This window comes from Crinia signifera, chromosome 2, assembly GCF_055691185.1.
Source record: "Crinia signifera chromosome 2, ASM5569118v1, whole genome shotgun sequence".
Lineage (NCBI taxonomy): Eukaryota > Metazoa > Chordata > Amphibia > Anura > Myobatrachidae > Crinia > Crinia signifera.
Genome location: NC_139218.1, coordinates 213,453,020 through 213,480,745, shown reverse-complemented (window position 1 = coordinate 213,480,745; position 27,726 = coordinate 213,453,020). Strand labels below are relative to the sequence as shown.

At 46.4% G+C, this 27,726-nt stretch overlaps 2 protein-coding genes across 6 annotated transcripts in view; both read left to right on the top strand.

Annotated features, from left to right (window-relative positions):
- Positions 1-5,102: 5,102 nt before the first annotated feature.
- The window catches only part of COL16A1 (collagen type XVI alpha 1 chain), a 164,283-nt gene continuing 141,659 nt past the window's right edge, over positions 5,103-27,726 (top strand). For all 5 annotated transcript variants that reach the window (XM_083173690.1, XM_083173688.1, XM_083173689.1 and 2 more), the window contains exons 1-2: positions 5,103-5,252; positions 13,378-13,487. In XM_083173690.1, the coding sequence (XP_083029816.1) occupies positions 13,409-13,487 (79 nt within the window). In that variant the 5' untranslated portion in view covers positions 5,103-5,252; positions 13,378-13,408. The remainder of the gene's footprint in view (positions 5,253-13,377; positions 13,488-27,726) is intronic.
- LOC146059293 (uncharacterized) lies at positions 22,088-25,188 on the top strand. The gene is made up of 3 exons (XM_083171404.1): positions 22,088-22,355; positions 22,440-22,782; positions 25,098-25,188. The coding sequence occupies exons 1-3, from the start codon at positions 22,181-22,183 to the stop codon at positions 25,186-25,188; spliced, it is 609 nt and encodes a 202-aa protein (XP_083027530.1). The 5' UTR covers positions 22,088-22,180.

Below are 27,726 nucleotides of genomic sequence, written 5' to 3'. Positions count from 1 at the left end.
CACCATAACTTTAACTTAAACCTTAACAACTAAACTTATCTAATAAAAAAGACACGGACACAAGTGCTGGCGTTTCATAAATGAATGTCAAATTTATTTTGACAATGAACTAAACTATAAATGGTGGCGGCACCAAAGAACGGTCACTATAGGAAAGTGGGGTTAAAGATGTCTACCATACACACCATCGCTGGTGATCACTCTCCCCGGTCATCCAGTCGTGCTAGTGGTGACCATCCCCCGGGCAGAAGCATGGTCCATGACCATAGATGTCAAGGGAGAGCGACACCCCACTATCTACACACACACACCAAGATCTTACAAGGATGACCGTTCTTTACCGCCACAGCTAGGCCCTAAGCCGCAGCACGGCCACCAACTAACAAAACGCTCAGCACTGTGTATCCAACCAGCCAAAAACATCACCTAAAAACAGAGCCACGCCCTCCGGGCTCAAATGAACACCATCGCTTCTGTACAGCGCACTCCGCTGAAAGTCGATGGCATCATGGCGAATATCACCCCCGCCATTGGTCAGCAGATACTTCTTAACTGCAGCGTTCACCTTCTTCCGTGAACGCTCCAGGGGGGGGGACAGGAAACAGCATTTCTCCACACAATCCTGGATATAATGGAGGACCACACTAACCGACATGTTGGCAAACACTGCGCAATGATATGGAGGTCCCGGACAATCACAGAGCGTAGCTCAAGAGCGGATACCCGCCCTAAGTCATTACCACCCAGGTGGAATATAATGACTCTCGCGACCCCAAACCTCCGCAGGTCTCGAATCAGCCCAGCTTGCAGTCCATTCCATTTCATACCTCTCTCACCCAGCCACCTAACCTCCCCAGCCTGATGGAACACACATACATCAGAGGCGATGGTCGCCCGCGAAGCCCAAAACACAAACGAATGTCCCATCATCCATACGGACTTAACGTCCTGTCGACCTGAAATATGTATAGAGAGGTTAGGGAGCTGCCGACAAACTGACACACCGCACACAAACACCACACATGTTAGAAGAGAGGAATGAAAAACCGTGGCCGACCAGCTCTTGAGGCACAAAACACACCGCCTGGAGTAAACTAACAAGTACGCCATGCCAGATTGTGATTAAGCCAAATTGTGGCACACTTAGCATCCCCTCTAGGCTGATACTGCACACCTAGAATTACCCCTGGACTGATATGCCACAGGTAGCATCACCCCTGGACTGATACGGCACATTTAGCATCACCCCTGGACTGATATGGCACACTTAGCATCCCCCCTAGTCTGATACGGCACACCTAGCATCACCCCTGGACTGATATGGCACGCTTAGCATCACCCCTGGACTAATACAGCACACTTGGCAGCACCCCATTAATTATACGGCAGACTTGGCTCACCCCAGGAATTATTTGGCAGACTTGGCTCACCCCATGACTGATATGGCACACTTAGCATCACCCCTGGACTGATACGGCACACTTAGCATCACCCCTGGACTAATACAGCACACTTGGCAGCACCCCATGAATTATACGGCAGACTTGGCTTACCCCAGGAATTATACAGCACAGATGGTGGCACCCCTGACCTGATACAGCACACATGGAATTATACGGCACAGATGGCAGCACCCCTGGACTGATACGGCACACATGGCGGCAGGCATGGAATTATACGGCAGACAAAGAACTATTTCTATTTCACCAGCAGCCTTGCATTGCTGCCTGTCATTGTGAATAGCACTTGTGTGACCAGCAGAACACAGTAGTATTAGTGCAGCGGGACCTAGCAAAGTTCCATAGGTCCTGCATTGTCGGGTAATACCACTTGTTAAACAAAGCAGAATTTTAAATTGAGCAGACTCAGAAATACAGAGACCATAGGATAATGTATTAATCACTGTTGCTAAATAGGAGGAAGCTGTAACACTGTTGATCAAAAGTTCTAATAACACCACCATTTAACACTCATGTTCTATCAGGACTTGCTGCCACTTGTAGTACCACTATAGGTGCCACTTTCTTTTATTTTACATTTTCTCTATGGAATTCAACAGCCTGTGGTACCAGGAGGCTTTCAATGCTAGTAAACATTAGGTTTATACTGGTCCCTCTAGCAGGGAATATGATGGTGGCTCTGCACAGATGCTCTCTGGACTGCCACTCAGGAATGCTGGAAGATGGAGCTTTCCCAGCTGCCAATCACTGGCAAACTGCTCAGGATTATATATGGTGGCTATGTGGTCCAAGGCTTTGCCTGTCAATTAACTCCTTTGCTGCTGGTACTTGTTAGGCAATGGAGATTCCAAACACACAAGCACAACATTCAGCAAACATGGAATAATGGGAATTGTAGTATTTCATGGAGCTTGTAATGAGCTTACTGTAAATAGACTTGGTATTTACCCTGCACAGAAACTAAATAACTCACCCATAACACTCTCTGCACATGTTACACCTGCCCCACTTGCAGTGCAGCATGGTTTTGCCCATTTTGACAACAAATTTGTCCTACGATCAGGACTGAATTAGGCCCAATGTTTCCACTGATTAGAACAAATAATGACACGTGTATATATTGATTCCTAGAATATTTCTGTTGTACCCCTTGTTTTTAGCTACAGTATGAACAATTTGCAGCTTAGAACTTTCAGTGCTTTAGATTTGGTACCTTCCATTGTCCACATTCAGGTTGAGCTGCACTGAGACATTCCATGATTTAGCATGGTTAATTCTCATCTGTCCATTACTGCACACTTTAAGCTTTCAACCTGCAATCATTTTGTTTCACCTCACACATTGTAGGTAGATATTAAAACTTTTAACATGTCTCTAATAAAGGTTTTATCTGGAACAGCACAATAGATAATGTATGCTTATCAGAAAGATCGGTACTTATGTAGTATCTGGGCGTCCGATTTTGTGATTGTATGCCTTACCTTAAGGCATACAATCAGATGCGATGCGATGCGATGCGATTTTGCATAGGATTCAATGTTAAGAAGGTCCTGTTCATCTCCCCACTATCCAAGTGGGCATAGAGTTGATTTTATATAGCGTGGTGAGCGCAGCGAGCCACCGAGCCCGAAGCGTGGCGAGCGGACGCATATTTCTTAAAAAGTATTCTGTGTCCCCTCGCGGGGCTCACTACGCTCGCCACGCTTCGGGCTCGGTGGCTCGCTACGCTCGCCACAGGTTTATATCCAACTCCATGCCCACTTGGATAGTGGGGAAAGGAAAAGGACTCCTTTTTCCCATTGAATTCTATGTTAAAATGGACTCAGACCATTTTAACATTGAATCCTATGGAAAAATCTTGACCATGGCATCGCATACGATTTGGTCGCATGCGATGCGATGCGATGCGATCCGATTTCTAAATCGGACGCCCAGATACTACATAAGTGCCGAAAGATCAGTCAAAGTGATTGACAGTCAGGGACTGTTTATGGGATGTCACAAGCAAAATCGCAACTGTTTTGGGCACGTGTTTGAGACTGCTACTGTGAGCTCCATGTCTCTGGCATCTTACATCCTACGGCCTTGCTGTGCAACAATAGGACTACTCAGAAAGAACTTCCATAATCTACTGATTTTACTTATTTATTTACAGTTTCTTATATAGTGCAGCAGATTCCGTTGTGCTTTACAATTGTAGACACTGACAAACTGGGTAACAGACAGACTTGGCGGTAGGAGGGCCCTGCTGCAAGCTTACAATCTATAGGGACATAGGAGGAAAACACAAGGGCAGGCACCAGTAATAGCATAGCAGTCCCACCAAGTTACAAGTCCAGAAGGGAAGCTGTATAATACATAAGTGCCTCAGAGGGAACTTGCGCGTGGAACTTTAATGTGATAGGTTTGCCTGAAGAAGTGAGTTTTTTATGGAATGCTTGAAAGTTTGGAGGCTAGTGGACAGTCTTATTGTGCGTGGAAGGGCATTCCATAGGATGGGTGAAGCCCGATGAAAGTCCTGTAATAGTGAATGGGAGATAGTGATCTGGGCAGAAGAGAGCCGCAGATCTTGTGCAGAGCGGAGTGGTCGAGATGGGAGATATTTTGAGATAAGTAAAGAGATATAAGCTGGTGCAGTATGGTTAATAGCTTTATATGCGAGTGTTTTATATTTAATACGGTAAAACACAGGTAACCAATGGAGGGACTGGCAGAGCGGATCAGCAGACGATGAGCGTCTTGCAAGGAAGATCAGCCTAGCAGCAGCATTTAGACTGGATTGTAGTGGCGAGAGCCTGTTCTTGGGAAGACCAGTTAGGAGACTATTGCAATAATCAATGCGGGATATAATGAGTGCACGGATAAGAGATTTAGTAGTGTCAACAGTTATGGAGATATCATCTTGATACAAATATAGATGGCAACGACATCAGTAATTTGTATACGTTTCCACGTATACAAATTTGCAACTGCAAATGTATTTGCATACATCCCTGAATGGCAAACATTTCCATTCTATTGGGCCAGATGTACCAAGCAGCCCATTGTCGGGATGCTCATTGCATATGTACTCACATATGCAATGAGCAATGCAAAGGGCAGCTCTTCCGATAAGAGCTGCCCTTTGCGATCCCCGCAGCTACCTGGACATCTCAGTCTGTGTCCCGGGAGTCCCTCTGCACATGCGCAGAGATGCTTGCGGCTGTAGGGCATGCTGGGAGGGATCCGTGTCAGATCCCACACACAGTAGCACTGCGGAGAGAATCCATAGGCCTCGCTGCTGGTGTAACTCTCCGCAGCATGGCCCCGCCGGGTGGGGCTTTAGTACAATGTGGTAAAAATTAAAAAAAAAACAGGGTTTTTACCACATTTTTTCTAAAGTGCATCCTGACCCTTGTGAAGTAACCAAAGCCACACACATATAGATGATGTAATTCAGGAGTGTTAGTAAAATATTGGAATAATAAGTGACATCCTCCTCTCAGGGGCTGTAGGGTAAAGTATTCCTATAATGTCCTTGGAGACACTGGTAAAGAAAATAATAGGAGACAATATACATGAAAAAACCAGATGGACACATTAAGAGATAGAGAGATGAGGAGGGGGCTGAGAGTTTGGAAAGAGGGGAGGAAAATAAGTTTGAGAGAGGAGGAGGAGACAGGAGGGGAAGGGAAGACTGGGACTGAGTGAAGTTTCAGTGCAGAGGGGAAAATATCACTGAGTTTTCAAGGGTTTTTTTTTTTGCAACATGGATGCAAACTCCTGTGCCTGAGGAAGGTCCTTCTCAGACCGGTGAGTATGAGAACTGTGTGGCCTGGGTACTGGTAGACAGAGAGGGCAGTGTCCGCACTTGGCAGCATCTCCTGTCTTGATTGTGCATGTTAGAGCGACGTCAGACACAAAGCCGTACTGGGGACACCCCTTGCTGATAGTAGTGAACTTTCACGCTGCCTGTGGTAGGATTACCTGAGCATGATAGTAATTAGAAGCCTTTGCAATATAGTATGTTCAGTGTCACAAGTACCTATAACATATCTCAGTCATCCAAGTACATATTGATCCAAATAAGTGGCTTCTGCATCATATAAACAGAACTACCACGGTTTGAGAGCAAGCTTTCTGTGCAAAATACTTTAATGTCTTAAGTCTGCTTGTCAACCCTGCTTCTGTCTCTTGTATATTACTAGTATAACACACTACACTACAATGTCTGTATAATGGTTTAATGAGAATTCTTTTGACATCAATGTCACAAGAGAGTTCTGTATTTCGATTATTGTTTAATACTGGGTTAAGATTGTCCGTTCTTGGAAGTTTGCTTTCAATGGGGAATTATTCATTCATATAGCACAGTCCACCAATAGCCTTTTTATGTGCCTCTGTCTGGAGATCCTCCTGTGGAAACAGTCTCTGCTAAAATAATTACATCAGAGCTGCCAACTCCATGATTTTTAAGGGAAACCTTAAAACTCCTGCATTTTGTTGGATGATTGTATGAAGAAGGAGGAGAAATAATGTGTGTCGGAGTCGTGATATACTCTAGTCTCAGAGAACATGTCACATCCTCTCCTGCTAATGCCTTTGTGTTCTAGAAAATCATAGTTGTTTCAAAGGAAAAAAGAAATATCTGGAATTCCCAGGTAATAAAAATGTGTTTGTGCGGAAACTGTAATAAATAATTTGGCTTCAAGCTAAGCATGCTGGAATCCTAGCATATCCATCTTACACAGAATCACTATTGTGCAGTACATTAATATGGGGCAGGCCAAAAGTATTAATATTATTTTACAGTCATATCAGATTGTTATAAGAAGTCACTTGAGAATCGTAAAACTGTGGCTCGTCCACTTTGTTCTAAAGTTCAAACTTTACGGATACATTTTCACACTTCAGACAGAAGTGATATTTTGCTTTAACTCTGCAACAAGGTCATATGGTCGACTGTACCAAGGTTGACATACATTAGGTCGACCACTAAAGGTCGACAGGGCTAAGGTCAACACATAAAATAGGTTGACGTGGATAACGACAAAAGCACTAAGTCGACAATGGGAAGCTTGACAGTCAAAAGGTCGACTAGAGTTTTTAACTTTTGGAATTTCGATGTAAGTCGACATGGACAAGGTATCAGTGTGCCGCATCCCCTTTCATGGCTAGCTGCACTCGGCACACTATTATATTCTCCCTCCACGACCTAATAGATGGCAGGGTAAGTTAAACACCGCCCGTCAGCACAAGTCGGCTCAAAAAATAAGGGAAAAACAAATGTCAACCTTTTGACTGTCGACCATTTTCATTGTCAACCTTCTGACCCTGTTGACTTTTAGTGGTCGAACTAATGTATGTCAACTTTCATAGTGTCGACCTGGCGACCATATCCCCTTTAGGGATACATTTTCAAACTTCCGACAGAAGTTATATTTTGTCATAACTCCACAATGAGTATTGAACACTAACACTGCAATTGTGGCTATATTTCCCTGCTCTGCGTTCTAAGTGCGTTCTGAGCAGAGGTCATACGCCCAAGGCCCCAGGTATTGTATGCAGGTGGGGATCCTAGCAAGTACTTACCTGTCTGTTGTCCCTAATGATCCTGGAGGAGGAGACCTGTCAGTACAGGCTCATCACCTAGTGTCACAAAAACCTGCCCTATTTACATATTCACTGATATTCTACTGGCAAAATATCTAATGTGCAGGAATGTCCTTTATTCCTCAGATACTGTAGTGCTAAGCTGTCTCTGTGTCTGCATATAGAAATGACACTAGTCTAGAAACAATATATTTTCTGTACATTCCTTTATATATAGCCTGGGGTCTATTTGAAAACATTTTAAGTCCCACAATGGTATTAGTCTCTGCCATCTGTACTGTGAAATAAATGTATATACACTACTTCAATTTATACATGATCCCCGACATATATATAAACTAGTGTACATGGCAAAAAAACTCTTTCAGATCCAACAATCAGCATAATACATCTGTAATGCTGGGTACACACCAGGACGACTAGGGCCCGATCCCCACAATCTAGATCCAATTCCGATCAATTGGGTGTAGATTGTGTGCTGATTGGGCCCTTTTCTGACCTGCTGTGGATCGATACCGATCCGATGCGCGGTCCCGCGGGTCGGTCGGTCGTTATTGAGATCCTACCTGCTGCAGGTAGGATCTCAATGACAACCATACAGCCAGGTGCGGGTCGCCATCGGATCGGACCCGCTCACGGTGCACATCGTGAGCGGGTCGTGCCCCCCCGCGTCACAGTGAGCGGGTCGGACGAGACACTGACGACCCGCTCACGATGTGCATCGTGAGCGGGTCGTCCTGGTGTGTACCCTACATTAGCCTCATTCTTCAGCATAATACATCTGTAAGCCTGATTCTGTGTCACATGCAAGTTCAAAAGCCGAAACATCTAGTAATTGCTAGCGCTGCACCATGCATGTGTGTGTGCATACTGTATAAAAAATGACGGCGATTCCGTGCCTGGTCGGCCATTTCTGTAGGTCAGCTACGCAGTTACCTTGCGAACACATGCAAGACATCTGTTTCATAGGACTGTTGCGGGAGGACAACGCAATGCTATTATAAACCACTTGTAAGCCCATTCTAAGGAAAAGCTTCAAAAGCTAGTCTGCTACCTTCTGTGTTTGTGCTTGTGTGAGAAAGAGATGTAGTTTCACTCTCTGCCAGCAGATGGCAGTGTTTCGGAGATTCATGGACACTAGACATATATATATATATATATATATATATATATATATATATATATATATATATATATATATATAGATGATGGGTATGACGAAGAGACATCTTTTACAACCAGCATGGGACAGGTATAAGTGCCGACACTAATTATGGTTCAATCGGACAGAATAAGAATTAGCAGTATGACTATACACATAAAGCAATGTGGATACTAGCCTTAGCATAAGGTAGAAACTACTACAAATGATTATTGCATGAAAACTTGATCAGAAGAATATCACCAAAATGTCTACAAAGCACGCATTGGGTTTTTTTCAATGTTTTTTTACCCATTTTTAGATTTACCCATTTACCCATACACAGTATGTACAAATTACTATTATACTATATGCCTTTCCATACATGTACAACACCTGATATTTTGCATAAATCCTGCTTCATCACACATGCTAGAAGGTTTTTTGGTACTTATGTAATATCTGGGCTCCCGTTTTTCTTATGAGACCGCGTCCCCTCGCAGGGCTCGCTGCGCTCGCCACACTATATAAAATCAATAAAATCATGCGTAGTTGGATAGTAGGGGTATGAAAAAATGGGGTGCATTTAACATGGGAGCCCAGATAATACATAAGTACCGTTTTTTTATACAAACATTGATTCACAGCAGAGAAACATTGTACGCAAGGCTTACTATATAGTACCTGTAGGGCCCTGGTCTATCATCAACACAGTGTCACCGCTATACACATCCTGGAATATATGGTAACATGTGTTCCTTACTATAAGCACAATCCAAGCAACTTTTTACAGCTCTCAGAAATCCAAGCTATAATCCCTGTATAAAAAAAAAAAAAAGAGGTATTATTTTTACCAGCACAAGTCTTTTGAGATATAAATATTCAACCATACAGCTCACTATACACAGCTACACATAATTCCAGTTCACTATACCCAACTACACCTACACATACAGCTCACTATACCCAGCTACACCTACACACAGCTTAGTATACCCAACTACACCTACGCATGCAGCTCACTATACCCAGCTACACCTACACACAGCTTAGTATACCCAACTACACCTACGCATGCAGCTCATTATACCCAGCTATACCTACACACAGCTTAGTATACCCAACTACACCTACGCATGCAGCTCATTATACCCAGCTACACATACTCACAGCTCATTATACCCAGCTACACCTACACACAGCTTAGTATACCCAGCTACACATACTCACAGCTCATTATACCCAGCTACACCTACACACAGCTTAGTATACCCAGCTACACATACTCACAGCTTATTATACCAAGCTACACCTACACACAGCTTGGTATACCCAGCTACACATACTCACAGCTCAGCTCACTATACCCAACTACACATACTGCTCACTATACCCAGCTACACCTACACAAGCTTACCCATCTACACCTCCACACTGCTCACTATATGCAACTACACCTACATAGACACACAGCTCATTGGGCGGGATGAATTAATATACATCGCCGTCCTTCACCGGGTGTCCGCCACGATGCTGCTGCATATGTACTAACATATGCGTCTGGCATCGCGGTGCAGTAACGGAGACCCCCCGCGATACCTGTACTGTGGTCTGCGGAGGGTCTCCATCTCCTCCCTGCCGGCTCCTGATGCCTACACGATGGGGACAGCTAAGCAGGCTGTCCCCGGCGCCTCCTCCTCCCCCCTGCAGCCGGAAAGACGTCCGGCTGCGTTGATAGGGGGAGGAAGGGCTTACCTTCCTGCAAGAAGGTAAGCCCAAGGGAGGGGGAAAGGGGGGTCGGCGAGGCAGCAGGGTTGCGGCGACGCGGCAGGCGGCGAAAAGAAGCCCATAGGCTTCTATAGGGTATCGCCACCCAGAGGGTGGCGATACCCTGCCTGGCGAACACGGGGCGGACGGGTAATAGTACATAGGAAAATGCGGTAAAACCCTCGTTTTACCGCATTTTCCCTTTAGTACATCCCGCCCATTATCCCTAGCTACACCTACAAACAGCTCAGTATACCCAGCTACACCTCCACACAGCTCACTATACCCAGCTATACCTCCACACAGCTTACTATACCCAGCTACACCTCCACACAGCTCACAATACCCAGCTACACCTCCACACAGCTCACTATACCCAGCTACACCTCCACACAGCTCACTTATACCCAGCTACACCTACACATACCGTATCTCACTGTACCCAACTACACTTACACAAAACTCACTACACCTAGTTGCACCTACAACAGCTCACTATACCCAGCTACACTGCCGCATATCTCACTATACCCAACTACACCTCAATATACATATATATATATATATATATATATATATATATATATATGAGGTATAGAGAGAAAACAGGCGCTTAACCTTACTTATAAAATATGACTGTAAAGATGTCACAAATTCTTTTAAAAGGATAACATTTATAATGAAAAGAGATATATAAAAAATGTATAAAACATACATGGGTATATTGGTGAGGAACACAAGTGGGAGAGGGGTGGGATGGGGGAATAGAAGCAATAAAGTGGCTTAATAATCTATTTGGCATTCAGTTTAAAAGACCACAAATAGTGGCTTAATAACATGGAAGATTGGAGGATTGGCCCAAAGCGTTTTGTCCAGCTATGGACTTCTTCAAGGGGAGCAGGGTAGTATATTGGAGGTATATTGAGGTATATATACCTCACTATACCCAACTACACCTCAATATACCAGACACAGCTCAATATACCTTGCTACACCTACACACAGGTCACAATACCCAACTTCACATACACACAGCTCATTATACCCAGCTACTGTACACCCACACACAGCTCACTATACCCAGGTACATCTACACATAGAGAAAACACAGGAAGAGGTTTACCGGTGCTAAAATAGTGAGTAGTCAGGCATGTGGCATATAAAAATAAATATTTAATCTTCTGGAGGAACACCAACTCCTTAAAGGCCATCGGATCATTATCCCAGTATTGTGTGGATTACAATATGACTGTTTCAGGACTGGCGGTCAACATGGGTGACTATCTGTCTTAATTATTATTTATGTAAACAGTGATATTAGTTTTATATGCCACATGCCTGACTAGTTTAGCGCAGTTAAACCTCTTCCTGTGTTTTTCTCTATTGTATTGGGCTACCCCTCTTTTTATACTACTGCTTGGCATGAGCACACTCATATCAAAGCGCCTTTCCACAATATCTTGATATCTCCCGTCCCACACCTACACATAGCTTGCTATACACAGCTACAGTTGCTATAGAGCAATACAACTCGTAATAATTTGCAGAGTTTGTGCTGTTATACTTTTGAAGCCAAACAGGAACATTTCAGAGATATCAAAAAAGAGTAACCGTACAGATCTGGGGCATGATTCTGAGTAGCGCTTGAAGCTTCTGTAAGGGTGGACAACAATCTTATGCTAATGAAAGTATCCATAAGACTTCCCGGAACCAATGCTTTTCCATACAGAGCCACAATTGTCACCATTAACAATGGCGCTTACACATATACTGTACCATGTTGTCCCTGGAACTCTGGGTGCATGCCCTTGACACTCCCATGAATTGGACGTCTCATGTGCATTCACAAAGTGCAGATGACACCCAGCAATGTGCATTTCAAAAGAGAGAGAACTGTTTCCTCAAGTAGCCACAGTTTGCACAGATAACTAGACGTGTCTGATTATGGCCCTGATTCAGGTTCATTCGCAAAGCACATTTGCTTTGCTAATGGAAAAAACTATGGAGGTTATTCTGATTAACTTGTACGAATACAACTTCACTCGGAGCGCATTTCTTAGACCATTGCGCATGTGTACTGTTCGCTATGCGCATGTGCAGTTTACTCAGCCGTGCACAGACGTGACCCAACAAACAGAAATACCCTGCCGAGCACACTGTGTGTATTGAAAGGTGTGGCTTGAAAACAAGGCAAAACTGGGCGACAACTAGGACGTATATATGGGTGGTGACAGCAAGTGTTGGTCAGCGGCCTCACTCGAGTCACCGAGTTCTCTGGCCATTTCACATGAGAAACACTCGCACGACAAAAGAAACTCAGCCCAGCCGCCTCAGTGGGCCCGCATTCGCTCAGACAAACAATTACTTTCAGCTGCACGCAATACACACCCATGCAGCATCGATGTTTCTCTCATTTATCAATTAACTAACTACATGGCAGCAACGTGGGAAGGACACTTTTGCAGTTTAACAGATATACACTTCTCTGCGTTCATATCTCATATATTTAATGGCTTTTACACACAAATGCAGCAGTATTCTTAACTGCTATTATGTGCCAATTCTGTTACTCAAACCTTAACACACAAGTGCGCTTGTCATGTAAGGACAATAGTACACACATTTACAACAAGTCAACATGTGTCAACTCTCAAACTAATAATAAGGGTTCATTTGAATTGCAATTGGGGAAGGTAATTAGATAATTGAATGCAATAAACATACACTTTGGGTAATTGTATAAGGGTTTGATCATAACCGAGCTTAATTATGCTGTGGCTTGTTAAACACCAGCCGAGCCTGTTCGCTCACCCGTCCAGCCGTCCGCATGCTGGAAGTTCGAGCGGACAGGCTAAGATCTGTAAACACCGTAACGTACGTGCATTAGCATGCCACTCCCCTTCGTGTGTTGATCCGACCTAACGGGTTTGTTATAAGCGTGCCTTCGCTCCCAGTGAGCATGTGCGGTCCATGTGCTCGGCTGCGAGCGAATATGTAAGCAAACAAATCAACCAGAATAAGGGCCTATGTGCACTGCAGGTGGGGCAGATGTAACATGTTACCAGTGTACCTGGTTTTGTCCACTAGCAAACCAAATGTGTGAATGAACCTGAATCACCTCATTTGTACTTGTATGCTGCTAAGAATAAGGCATATAACCCAAAATAAGCATGTAAGAATAATGGCCAGGTGGATTAAGGTTCAATGGTATGGAGGGACAGTTGTGAGGCATGATATAATGATGTAAATGCTGTGTTCTAAGCAACCTCTTTATTGTTGTTTTTAGAGGTTTGGGCTGAAAAATGCAATTATATAATGACAAGATCCAGTAACCCATTACATTTATTGTATTTCTAGTATTTTTTTACAATGCAAATAAATAACCAATATGTAACATTCTATCACATTACAAAATAGGTAAGGTGAACCAAAGTGACCGACTGGCAACATGGGGCTTCTCTGGACATCTGCAATGTGCCTGATCAGTTGCTTTCTGTACAGCAATGGAAGAATCCTACCTCATACAGGTAAAACCCTTCTGTTGCATGTTCCCATCTGTCCCCTCTCCTTGTTCTGGGTGATATGTAGCAAGACCCAGCGATGTACATGAGTCTAGACGCACAATTCTTAACTTCTGCCTGCGGTTGAATTAAATTAAAGAACCTGTATCTCCAGTCTCTTTACTTTGATGTAGTATTTTGTTTATGCAACATATAATTCCTCCAATCATGATTGCTAAAAGACAAAAGGTATGTTAATACATATAAGTGATAAATGGTTTTAAAATATTTATACCCTTAAGTGTTCAATCCTGAAATAACAAGCTCTATAGCATTTAAATATCTTTCTCTGTGGTTGCTAAAGAAAATCCACAATATGATCTGGTGTCAGGGCGTATCTAGAACTTTGTGGGCTCATAGCAAAATCTGGAAAGGGTCCCCTTTCGTGAGAGAGAGTGAGAGAGAGAGTCTGGGAGAGACAGGGAGTGAGTGAGAGAACATGAGAGAGGGGGTGTAAGGGAGAGAAGAGTGAACAGACAGAGATAGAGAGGGAACAAAAGAGGGTATCAGGGAGAGAATGTGGGAGAGAGAGAATGCCAGGTAGGGAGAAAAAAGAGGGGGGGTGGAAAAGAGAGAATAGAGATAGGGGGAATTGTGGGGAGAAAGAGAGAGACATGGAGCAGAGAGAGAGATAAAGATAGACTAGGGGCAGAGAGTTGGAGGGGAAGTGAGAAAGGGGGCAGGGAGAAAGAGAGCAAGGGAGAAAGAAAGAGGAGATAAAGAAGTGAGACAGGGAGGGGGCAGGAGGTGAGTAGATATCTGAGGGACAGGAAGTGAGGGGTAGATTTATAATAGTGGCGCTAAACGCGCCGCTATAACACTTCCTGCTTCGCCTCATTAGCGAGGCGAAGCAGGAGGAAACACCGACAAGATATATCAATATCTTGCCGGCCGAAGCGGGAACTCCCCCATCCGGCGATGTCCCCTCCTGGAGACAGCGCATCAGTTAATACTGATGCGCTGTCCCCCCCGGGCCGGCAGGGCCGCCAACAGAAATCTTGGGGCCCTGTACTCTGACATTCCTGTGGGCACCCCTTGACCCCCCTCACAATAAATACACACTGCCACCACCACCTCATCCACCAAACCCACACACCTCTGCTCTGTGTGTACCACAGGGTTGTGATGTCACAAGTGTGACATGATTCACAACATCACACACTTGCCATCTTCATTTCTGCAATGCTATGAACAGATTAACCATGTCACCACAATATAGTACTTACTGTAAATTACAGCAGTGCACAAATACATAAAAGCAATGACCCTTACAATCCAAAAATTGCATACACTTGACAACAATGTAAAATCAGGTGTGGTATAACACACTGATAGTCATTAGCCCGACGTCGGAATCCCGACTGCACAGCGGGGGGAGCGCAACGAAGTCCCTTGCGGGCTCGCTGTGCTCGCCATGCTGCGGGCACAGTGGCTCGCTGCCCACGCCACCTATTTTATTCTCCCTCTAAGGGGGTCGTGGACCCCCACAAGGGAGCAGTCGGGATTCCGACGTCGGGGTAATGACTGTCGGAATCCCGACTGTCGGTGAGTCGTCCGGCACCCTGTAATATCACCCATGTCATAAAACTGAATGAATAGAAATAAACTAAAAAATAGAGGGTTGATTGGGAAGAAAGGGTTAGAGAGAAAGAAGTGTTTGAGAGGGAGAGGCAAAGGAAGAGACTGCACATGTGATGGAGGGAAAGAGAGGGTGAAAGCGGCTAGAGAGAGGTAGCGGAAGAGAGGGAGACAGGGGGAGTGTGTGTGATAGGGAGAGAGAGCGGAGGAGACAGAGGGGCAGATAGAGATTTAGATAGAAAGTGATGGAGGTAGAGAGAGAGCAGGGATATAGAGGAGGAGAGAGATTTAATTACAATGGAAATATAGTAGAGAAATACACTGACTGAGAGTTATTACACTGTATCTCTAATGAGGTGGCATCCAGGAAACAGCATGACTTCACAGCAGCACAAACCTAGTGACAGGGACTGTCAGTCCGTCTCCTGCTGGCTGCTGCGACGAGAAGGCAGAGCAGGACTCGCAGGAGGCAGCCACAGAACGCTGAGCAGATCGCCAGGGTGCCGCTCATGCACATTAAGCGGGAAAGGCCGTCCGATCCCTGCGCAGTGCACAGTGACAGGAAACAGCCGACTCAGCCTCCGAGCGCTGAGGGGCTGCGGCCTGCAGCACTGTATGAAGACAGATGAACACACACAGCAGGAGTGCAGGAGAGACCCGGTGGCGGCGAGCTGCTGTAAGGTATGCACAGTAGATGGCCCGCCCATGGAGGTAACACAAACAAAAGCTGTATGGCTTTTACAGACGGGCCGCGGCCGGCCTCTGGGGCCCCTCAGATCGCCGGGGCCCGTCACACATGTCCCCCTTGACCCCCCCTGTCGCCGGCCCTGTGCATGCGCGGGATCTCGTTACTCTTGCAAGATCCCCAGCGCAGCTCAAGGCCAGCAGCAGGGACAGCGCTGCTGTGGGCATAGGGCATCGCCGCCTGCAGCTGTCGATAGCTGCAGGTGGCGGAATGGTCAGCGATGCTGACGTTCATAAAATAGGCAGGAGGCAGGCGCGCACTATGAAATATCGTAGCTGCGCTATGCCTACTGCCCCATACCGCCACACGCTAGACACCCGCTCCTGCCATAAGGCACGGGGATAGCGCATATTCCCCTGATCGTCAGTTAATAAATCTAGAGAGAGGTGGGAGAAAGTGAAAGAGAAAAAGAGATAGGGTGTAAGGGAGAGTGAGAGAGAACAACAGAGAGAGAGAGGGGGGTGTCAAGGAGAGTGAGAGAGAGTCCTGTCAGAAACCGGAGGCTTACCTCTATTGCAGGCAATGGTCTGCCAGTGGACCAGGTAGTACGCCACCAGCTTGATGGCAGGGTCCTGGGGCATTATTCTGCTCGGAGCGGCCAAACGTGCGTACGTTCGCCATTACCGCACGCTAGCCGTACGCGGCCGTTAGGGTTAAGTCCACCCACAAATCAGCCGCTTACGTACGGGCAGAAATACCGTAGAAGGGGAGTGGCGTACAAATGAGCGTACGGCAACGTACGCGGACGGGCCAGCCCTTGCACTCCGACAACAGGCGTACAACTGAGCGTACGGCACCGTGTACGGCCGTCTTTCCTCCGTCTCCCCACCGACTTCTTGCGGAGATCTGAGCGTACGCCAGTTTGCACGGACGGGTCCCTGTTGTTTTCAATGGAAAACTCAGCTTATGTCACCGCTCGTGAGAGTGAGCGTACGTCCGTGCACGCTGCCATACCCTTCACATATATGGACCTGCAAATCTTGCCTCTCAACTACTAATCTGACAATTGATTAATTAATCTATTTGTTATTCACTTATTGTTTTCTATTAACTCAATTGTCTACCTTAATAAAGACCTAATAAAACTACATTTGAACCCTCATTACATGTATATTTGTTATGTTCTAATGTGGCATTTTAATCACTATCTATGTGTCCCCATATTGCTGTTACTTTTAAATCAAGTTATGTTGGTGTTTCTGTATATGTACTAAATTATGTCCATAATTAGTTTGTCCAAAATGTGTAACATGTATACCTACCCTCATGTTATGTGTGATGTTTTAATCGAACAACATTAAACATTCATGCATTTTCACTATGTGTTATTTTACTCAAAAGCACACACATTCACACATCAATCATTACCCCTCACCTCAAATTACAAGTATAACTTACAGTACACATCTGTATGTACCTACCCTTACAAGCCCTCTAACATATTTATTAGTAAAAACACAGGCAATTAATAAGACAATATAAACTTTTATTTTGACCAAAAATAATAAGGGGGGGGGGGGGATAAAAATAAATTAAATGCGGGCCTCCAGAAGCCCAAAAAGGATTTGGAGATAGAGGAGTGTCCTGAATATCTCCTGAATAAGAGCTGCCACCTCCTCCTGCTGCTGTTCAGTGTCTGTAGTGAAGGGATAAAAAAAAAAAAAAAAATATATAACATACACAAATGTTTGTTGTATTTGTACATAATAAAAAGTTCAGAGTTATGTGTGAAGGCCACATACATTTGTAAACTACATTGAAGATGGGTCTGCTGTAAACACAGTACTAAAAAATAATATGTTAACACACACATACTGTACATAGTAAATAACATTAATTCAATTACTCCTTCATCAATGAATGTATGCTGTATCCCAATTGGTACTTTGGTTTTGGGGGACTGTCCTCTAACCTCACAATTAGCCTGTGCTATTTAAGGGTTATGACATTGTTGTGGCTTAAGCACTCCTTACTATTTTAAATTTAGGACATTGCTGTACAAATTATAGGCCTACAGCTATGTTTGTAAAGCATGCATCCGCATGGCCTCACACACTATGAACAAAACAATCTCTACATTTAAGTTGCACCAGTGGCAGATTAAGCCTTTGGGGGGCCCGGGGTACTTTAGAGCGGGGGGCCCCCTTGCACTTGTCATTAATGGCCGCACACTGCATGGGCGAATATTATACTGTCAAAACACACAGTAAAGGCAGAATAAACTTGGTCAATGGTTACCTGCAGGGGATATATATATATATATATATATATATATATATATATATATATATATATATATATATACATACACACACCACATGAAAAGCCTGTGTTTGTCCCTCTGCCCCTTACTCTGGAGGAGACCTCACAGTCCTAGTGCTGCCTCTGATTAAAAAACCCTCCTATGACTAAGCTGCTGCTGCTGTTCTCCATGGACCTGAGAAGCATGTAATGAGCTCCACCAATCAGAGCTCAGCACAAACTTCTGAGCCTCTGTCCTCTGGTGCAAAGTGTCATGGGACTTAGTCAACTCCCAGAAATGCACTGCACACTTGTGCAATCAGTGTGCCTTGGCTCCCGATGCTCAGCACCATAAATCATTGTCACATTGGCAGATAGGTCAAGCTGCAGCACTACCCCACCCATGCACAAAACATTTAGCTAAAAAAAACAAAACATAACTTAAACATTTTATTTTTAAAAAATACATGACAACCACAGGGGGCCCCTAGCTAGAGGGGGGCCCAGGGGCACTGACCCCTTGCGCCTCCATTATAATCCGGCCCTGTGTTGCACATCATGCTGGGAACTGGAGTTACCCAACACCTGGAGCCACATAACTACCACACCACTAATGTCGGATATCTCATTGGATGTACTGTTATGTCAATTATTCAAGGGGTGAGGCATGGCCACACTCAAAAAAACCACCAAGGGGAGCCTTGTTCCTGGAGAAGGACAGGACACACCTCATGGTCGGCCTGCAGTGATATGTTGCAACTAATGTTGATGTTGGATACACATATGTGGTTGTTGTGATTGTTTATGTGTAGAAATGTGTAGGTCAACATTAGACACATTATTTACTTACGGCTACTTGAGCCATCCTGGTCGCCGCTGGTTGGCTGTGCAGTGCTTGGGGGGGTCACGAGCAAGGGGGATGGTCCTGCAGTTTGGACCGAGGTAGTGGGTGTGAGTGGGGAGTGGAGAGGTTTGGGGGTGGGTGGTGGAGAGGTGTAGGGGGGTTGGAAATGGGGTGGGGAGGGGGGGGGTTGTGGAGGGGGTGGGGGTTGTGGAGGGGGTGGGGGTTGTGGAGGGGGGGGGGGTTGTGGAGGGGGTGGGGGTTGTGGAGGGGGTGGGGGTTGTGGAGGGGGAAGGGGATGGGGAAATTGTGTGGGTCCAAACTGCACCCTGGGTCTTCTCTTCTTCCTCCTCCTCTTCTTCCTCCTCCTCCTCTTCCTCCTCCTCTTTCTTCTCCTCCTCCTCCTCCTCCTCTTCCTCCTCCTCCTCTTCCTCCTCCTCCTCTTCCTCTTCCTCTTCTTCCTCCTCCTCTTCCTCCTCCTCCTCGGCTGCCTGGTCCCGGGCTGCCTGCTCCCGGGCTTCAATGCGTGCCCTTGCCCGTGCTGAAATGTTCATGTTGATGGCATAGAAATCGAAGATTGGGTTTCATAAAAAAGGGGGAAAGAAAAATTCACATTAGTCATGCTCATAACCTTCAAAATTATCATTGCTGTGAAATTTCAGACATTTATCATGCAAACTATTTGATATCCTACACCCAAAAACTGATCAACTACTTAAACCCCCCCCTATACACCCCCTATACACCCCCTATACACCCATATACACCCATATACACCTATATACCCCCCATATACACCCATATACACCCATATACACCCATATACACCCATATACCCCCCATATACACCCATATACACCCATATACACCCATATACACCCATATACCCCCCATATACACCCATATACACCCATATACACCCATATACACCCATATACACCCCATATACACCCATATACCCCCCATATACACCCATATACACCCATATACACCCATATACCCCCCATATACACCCATATACACCCATATACACCCATATACACCCATATACCCCCCATATACACCCATATACACCCATATACACCCATATACACCCCCATACACCCATATACCCCCCATATACCCCCATATACCCCCCATATACACCCCCATACTCAGGAACATATTTATAAAAAGTACACAAAACATTGCTAAAAAACGCTGACATACTAGTAATCAAAACTTACATCGGGCAATATGGCGGCGAAGGCTGCTGAGTAAAACCGGCTGCCGCCGGCGCAGGTCTGACCAGCGCCGCTCAACCTGCCCCAGGCTTCTGCGGACGCCGGTCGTAGAGAAGATGAGGCGGCGGGCAGCAGTATACGCCCGCCGCTTGTCGGCATTACTGACATAAGGGCCCCTGGGCCCCAGGTGACGGTCCATCACTTCCACCAGGGCCAAAAGCTCTGAGGTGGAAAAGGGCCTAGCTCTTGGACAAGTCATATTGGCAATGGCGCAGTTATTAATTGCAGGTACATATATCACTTTTGGTGCTTGCTGATTGGTCGAAAAAATTGTTTGTTTGGTATTAACTTTATTAATCCCTCTTACATTAACAAACTGGATGCGAATAGAAACTTACGCGGACCGTTCCGATATACACACACCACAACCAACAGCATGCATTCAATGAACAGAGAAGTACTGTATTTACAGTGTGCGGAAAATAATACACGCAACCCTCTACTTATAACTACGCTGCTTAAAGGGGGCACGATGCACCGATATGCATACAGAGAAGTACTGTATATACAGTAGGCGGAAAATAATACACGCAACCCTCTACTTATAACTACGCTGCTTAAAGGGGGCACGATGCAACATGTTGCTGTATGACAATTTCATACACATTACATATGTAAGGAAAGCATTATAACGTGATGTTTTGAAATGTGACTCACAAAGCATACACGAACTCCAACAGATACCAGCTGACAACACTCGTCATTGGAATGACAGGTGCCCACATTTCACGATGTAGCACAATGCTCCACAACCTGTGTATGTGCATATTCAGGTGTTTGGTCAGGTGCGTTGAGACCTGCGTAATTTAAGCGGCAATTATCGCGGGAAATATCGGCGTAAATTTGCATCTATATTGCGTGGAAAAATATACGCCCCCTTGTTCATGGCGGGAAATTAACATATAAATATTCAGTCAGATGCAGGCCACAATTGCTGCAAACATGTCTGACTCTGACGATTCAGCAGCAGAGGACGCTCTGCAGAGAGCACAAGCAGAATCCCTGCTTGAAGCATTACAGAAGAGGGAACAGGAGCAGAGAAGGAGGGCCCAAGAGAGGAGTAGCCTGCAAGATCAAGCGGGCCCCTCAGTAACAGGCCCTGGTGAACCTCCACCAGCTCCACAAGGGCCAAGCAACCAGCCAGAACAAGAGGTTGCATCTCTCCAAACAGGTGTGACCCAGCAGGTGCATGGTGAGAGAACTGGGGCCACCAGAAAACATGCTGCAACATCTAGGGTGATGACTGAGCAGGATACCACCACCAGAAAGAGAAACCCTGCATTTGTAGAGGCCGAAATGCGAATTCTAGTGCCCAGGGCACGCGAATGGATTGAATTGGCAACCAGGAAGCCGGGTGCCAGTGCAAGGAGAAACCTTTGGGACAAGATCACAGAGGAAGTGAACCAGGTGTCACCAGTGGTCAGAACTTGGGACGCGGTGAAGAAAAGGTTAGTGTGTTTGTCAGGGCAATTTTTCAGCAGTCTCCAGCAGGAACTGAGGCCCTTATTCTAGTTCACTCTTTCTGCCCAAATATTTCTTAGATGGACAAAACCATGTGCACTGCAGGTGAGGCAGGTGTTACTTGTGCAGAGATAATCAGATTTGGGTGGGGTTTTACACCTGCCTCACCTGCAGTGCACATGGTTTTGTCCATCAAAGAAATATTTGGCCACACATGGCAAAAAAACATAAGATCACCCACACTAGGAAATGTCACGTAGCTAGGGGTACCACATAGTCCCTTTAATTCCGGACACATATTAATTACACAGGTTCTGTGGCTGGCTGACTTCAAGACTCCACTTCACCTAATTTTAAACTGCCACAGAACCTGTGTAAGTAACATGTGTCCGGAATTAAAGGGACTAGGTGGTAACCCTACACGTAGCACAGTGGTGCACATATCTCATGGTGATATTTGTATTTTTAAACTTGTAGGTGGACTGACTTCAAAAGTGCACTGAAGAGGAAGATGACTGACCGGTACAACCACAGCATGTCCACCGGGAGCGGTCCTATGCCTGACCATTTGGAGTATACCCCCCTGGAGCTGGACTCCTGTGACGTGATCGATGTGGGGGAGATCAGGGGGATCTCCAATATGGACAGTGAGCTCCCGGCGGAGGTCTTTGCTGCTGCTTTTGATGGTAAGTCACAGTAATGCATTGTATTTAGAAAGATATTTTTTATTGCGTATGTGATGGTGACATTGTTTTCAATTCTTATCCTAGCAGAAGCAGAAAGTCAGGATGTACCGGCAGCATCTTCCTCTGCAGAGCCACAGGTGGAGCAAGTGGTCCAGCCTCCACCAAGACGTCGCCCCCAGCCCCAGCCACAGGAGACATGGAGTGAGAGCCTGTTGGTGACGCTGGACAGGATCGAGCAGCAAGGGGTGGATGCTGCGATCCGTCAGCAGCAGGTGGCGGATTTTCTGGCGGAGTGGAAGGCCACAAACCAGCTGCAGGTTGAGGCCTTGAACCGCATTAATGAAACTCTGGCGGCTGGCATGCTAAGCATTGGCCAACACCTCAGCCGCCAGAATGAACTTCTTGCGGAGCAGCTGTCCACCGCCAGGTCCCTAAGGGACAATCCCCCATCTGCTGCCCCACCCCAAGCTGCTCCCCAACCTTCCACCTCGGCTGACCCTCCTGTGTCGACTAGGGGAAGACGCCGCAAGCCAGCTGACCCAAAGGCCCCTGTCCCCAAGGCCCCATCTAAAAGGGGCAAAAAAGGGCCCAAATGAGACCTGGTTCACTTCCTCTGTGGTTGGAGGCCAAAGGTTTAAATTGCACTGGACATCCGCTTCCTGAGTTGCCCATCGATCCATTTGCGTGCCATGGGCATGAAAGTTCGTATTTTGACCTCTACAAATGCAGGATATTTTTTTTTGGTGGTGTGTATCTTGCTTAGTATTCACCCTGGTTGTTGCAGTAGGTATTCTGGTGTCCCCATTTCTTTCACCATTGCATTTGCAGGGTAACACATGTTTGGAGATATGCAACCTCTTGTTCTGGCTGTTTTATTATTTGTGTGTCTATTTTATTTGTTTATTTGATTTCTCACATTAAAGTGTCAAGCTGTGATGCTGAACAGCAAATAAATTTATTTGACAAATTAAAACAAAATTGTGGTATGTGTAATTTCTTGTGTGAAACAAATACTAGATTTATGTGTACTTACTGACCAGGGTATTTTTGAACATTTGTTGAAGTGTGGTGGAAGTTTCCCATGTGTAACCCTCTCCATGGCCATTCCCATGTTCCTATCCAACTTTTCCCTGCTAATTAGTTTGTGTCAGCACATGTGCAGAGCAACTTAATAGGTGAGAAAGCAGTTTGTGTGCAGGTGAGGTAGCTCCTACAGTAGTAGGTAAAAGCAGGTCCAGAACAATGCTTTCCTCATGGAGTGGGTGAGGCAGACAAACAAGGGTGAAAAGGTACATTTGTGTAGGAATGCATATGTGTCCTCCCTAAAAAAAGATGTGTGAATGGGCCAAACATGATAAATTAGCTTGTGAACAAACATGCCTAACTTTTTAAATATATATGATTTGACAGTGTCATAAGCAGATGTAGGAATCCTTTGTTAGAGAGATGAGAGTGCAATAATGTGATTGGTGGCATCTTACATCCAGAGTGTAGTCAAATCCAAATCATAGCAGATGAGATAGTGGTACAGGTCATTATTTTGGGTACTATACAAAAATTGTGTGGAAAATAGTGGTCATGGGCTTCAAACATTTCTGAAACATCCTTTGTAGGTGTTAGATGTGGTTTATGTTATTGTATCCTAAATACAAAACCTATGTTAGTATTAGAGTGAACACGTTGACACATGTCGACTTGTGTAGATTGAGTGTGCTACTGCGTAAAGTCTATGAAAGCACGTAGTGAATGTGTCTGTTTAGCAAATACCTACCTTAGCGTATAAAAAGATTCTTACCTTAAATTAAACAAACCTTTAAATGTGGAGAAGTATAGAAACATAAGCTTCCAATGTGTTTGCGTGCTGCATGTGTGGCTTGCAGGCAGTGAAATCATGGTTTGGAGTTAATAGACTGCAGCATTGCTTATTACATTCAGGTGTATGTGTTTGAGTAGTAATCAGCGTTAATTAGCCAACTCAGGCGCACGCTGGCATGCGGTATCTGTAGGGGTGGTTTGAGCTGGCGGTTGGCGGCCGCCTGTTTGGTGTCCGAAATGAACGGTGCCTTAGTCGATCGTGCGGTAGTAGCACCGCTCATTTTTGGTGCACACCCCCGTGTACGCCCATATTTACGCCCATTTTCCCTCATTATTTCGGCCGCTCCCATCAACACGCCCCTATGCCGCCCCATTACCCGTACACTCGCGTACAGGTTTTTTCGCACGTTGAGACACCAGCCGTAAGCGTTGTGGAGTGTTCGCGCCGGCGCATTAGCGTATCTGCACATGCGCAGATCGTTAAAAACCCTGGGACGTACGCGTACGGCCCAGACGCTCCAACCAGAATAAGGCCCCTGGTGCTGGGGCACTGGCGCCGGGAGATAGAGACCAGGTATGGCTGACTCCGGGTTTTACATGTGCCTCCTCTACAGGGAGCTGCTATGTTGGTGACCAGATCAGTCCAATAACATCCCAGAGTGCACTCAGCCAAATGGTACACTCTTCTCCCTTAAAAGGGGCCTAGTTTTGAGCCTCAGTGCCAGTGCTTCAAGTTACTTGCTGTGGTAGGGTGTCCTAGCTCTGCGCTCCCAGATTAACCCCTGGTACTTCTGTTCAGCTGTTGCCATCCAGTGGTTCGTTTTGGGTTCATTGGTCGCTGCGGTTATCGCTGATCCTGCTTCGTAGGTGAACTCTGGTTCTGGCGAGTCTTCCCTTTTCACAGTGATCATTTTCCTCATCTTAAAGCCACAGTATTCTGTTTCTTGCAGACTTAAAGTCAGTCTTCAATTCCTCACAAGTCTTAAAGCCACAGTCTTCAATTACTTACAGTTTTTAAGCTACAGTCAACAATTACCTAGTTCCTCATCTTATAAACCCTCTAGTGAATATCACATGAAAAAGCATTACATTCATCCCTCAAGTTTTGACCCCACCCTAAGTGATGCCTCCTCACCTACTCATCACTCACCAGTTCCTCAAACTCAGCCTAACGCGACAAGTGCTGATTGGCTGGCTGTTTATCACTCTCCATTTTACCACTTTTGAAGCTTAGTGCATCTGGCCCTGTGCCAGAGAATGAGACAGAGTGAAAAAGGGAAGAGGGTTTAGGGTGGGAGAGAAAAAGAGATAAGAGAAAGGTAAGGTAAGACAGGAGGAGGGGGCGAGTGAGGCATAGGGTTATGTATCCACCGCTGCTTATGACGGTGCCGCCGCAGCCTCTGCCCCCTGACTGTGCAGTACTTCTTTAAAAAGAATGGGGAAAAAACAACTTTAAAGAGTGCAGGGGATTGCCTGCTGGGTCTTCAGACCCCCCAAGCATCCGGGCCCCATAGCAGTTGCATACCCTGCACCCTCCATAGTCTGGTGAATACCTTTATGCTGAATAGTGCTGCAATGAGCACCACTAAATAAGGGGGCTTTTATTCAATATTTGTGGTATACGCATTGAAAACACCCAAAACCATGGAGGGACCACAACCCATATCTCCATTTCGGCCACAGTGCCTCCATTTCTATTGTGATCCCATTCCAGTGGTGTCCTTCTGTTCATACGCTGATCGCTAAAAGTTACCCTTCTAATCGGATATGTCAATACCAGGGCCTGTGCTACCCACTCAGCGGCTCCTGCGGTGCAGGCAGGGCCGGTGCAAGGCACCGGAGCGCCCCAGGCGAGTCGGGGTGGGGGCGCCCCGGGGGTGGGGGGGTGGTACCTGTATTATAAAACTGGCGGCGTCTGCGTCCCTGCAGTGCTGGAGCGGGCAGGGGTGTCCGTGCCGCGGGGGTACCTGCGGCGCTGTCAATGTGTATAAAGCTGCTGTCGGCGGCGGGGTCCCTGCAGTGAATAGAGAATAACTAGCTCTATGTGGCGGCGCGGGAATCGTTTCTGATTTTGAAAACACTTGCCGCACGCTGACTGGCTGAATCTCAGCCAATCAGCGTGCGGCAAGTGTTTTCAAACCCAGAAGCGCTTCCCGCGCCGCCGCATAGCGCTAGTTATTCTCTATTCACTGCAGGGACCCCGCCGCCGCCACCAACAGCAGCTTTATACACAGTGACAGCGCCGCAGGTACCCCCGCGGCACGGACACCTCTGCCCGCTCCAGCACTGCAGGGACGCTGATGCCGCCAGCTATATGCACATGCTGTGGGTGAGGGGAGCGAACTGCCGCCCTTCAGGTGCCGGCGCCCTAGGCAAATGCCTAGAGCTGCCTAGCGGTGGCGCCAGCCCTGGGTGCAGGGAGGCGCCGGACTGAAGAGGCGCTCAAGCCTCTCCCTGCCAGGGGCGAATTTAGGGGTCAGGCCGCCCCTAGGCACAAAATATTTCCCCCCCCCCCAAAAAAAAAAAAAAAAACAATGGCACGCAAACTGTCCCTTCTGGCTCTGGGAAGTATGTACACAATAAATAGCTCTGGAACACAAGGAAAGTAGCACTTGCTGTTTGTTTAATAAAAGGGATTCAAACAGTTAACTGTCTGCTCCGGACACATTCCTTTCCGTGCAGCAGCGTGATGAGAGGAGGGAGGGCTCGGTAACCTGTGTGCACTGCAGGGAGAAAAGTTCCTTGTTGTAAGGAACATAAAACAATAGTAGGTGACTGTACAGCCTGTGTGGACGGACTCCGGAGCTCCCGGTGCAAGTGTGTGAGCAGGCAGTAAATACTGCCTGTATGCACTGCTCGGAGGGAAGGGGGGATGTTACTAGCTTCAGGCTGCCCAGTGTGTAACATGTGCAGCAGCGCTGAGCGCACAGGCACAGTAGCCGGTAATTGAACGCCAGCTCTGTAAAAGTAACAGAGCTAGCTAGGAAGCCGCGATGAGCACCGCATCTCCCTCTTGGTGCCGGACTGAGTTGGCTGCCTGGCCAGCTGCCAATCAAAAATAAGAAGTGACGCTGCCCCTTCCCTACGCCGGAGGAGACTGATGTGAGGGAGGAGATCCAGGAGGCAACGCTGCAGAGGTGCGCGAGCAGGCTGTGAGGGTTTAGCCGTTACATTGGCTACGGCACACGCCAGCTGATCTAGCTAGGCTGATTGACAGCAGGTGCCTGGCGGCTGCCGCCCATGACAGGTGCCGCCCCTAGGCCCGTGCCTCACTGGCCTAGTGACAAATCCGGCCCTGCTCCCTGCACTACCACTCTGCTTCTGCTGGGACACGGTGCCTCCTGTACTGCGCCTGTCATACAGACCGCGACAAGCACAGCAACAACGCAGAGCTGACTATCACATCGGCTATCACTTAATCGGGTCTTCCCCACCGCAAGTGTCCCAGTTACCAGTATTTTCAGCAATAGCATGGACACCGCTGGGGCAGCTGCAATGTTGTGTGACATGTGCGGGACACGCCTGGAGCTGCAGCTACAGCATGGACCAGCCCCGG

Excerpts from the sequence above, each read along its gene's own strand:
- LOC146059293 (XM_083171404.1), top strand. The coding sequence starts at position 22,181 with ATGACTGACCGGTACAACCACAGCATGTCCACCGGGAGCGGTCCTATG. Across the intron at positions 22,356-22,439 it reads CTTTGCTGCTGCTTTTGATG|CAGAAGCAGAAAGTCAGGAT; the intron begins GTAAGTCACAGT and ends TTCTTATCCTAG. Across the intron at positions 22,783-25,097 it reads GAGCAGCTGTCCACCGCCAG|CCACAGTATTCTGTTTCTTG; the intron begins GTCCCTAAGGGA and ends CTCATCTTAAAG.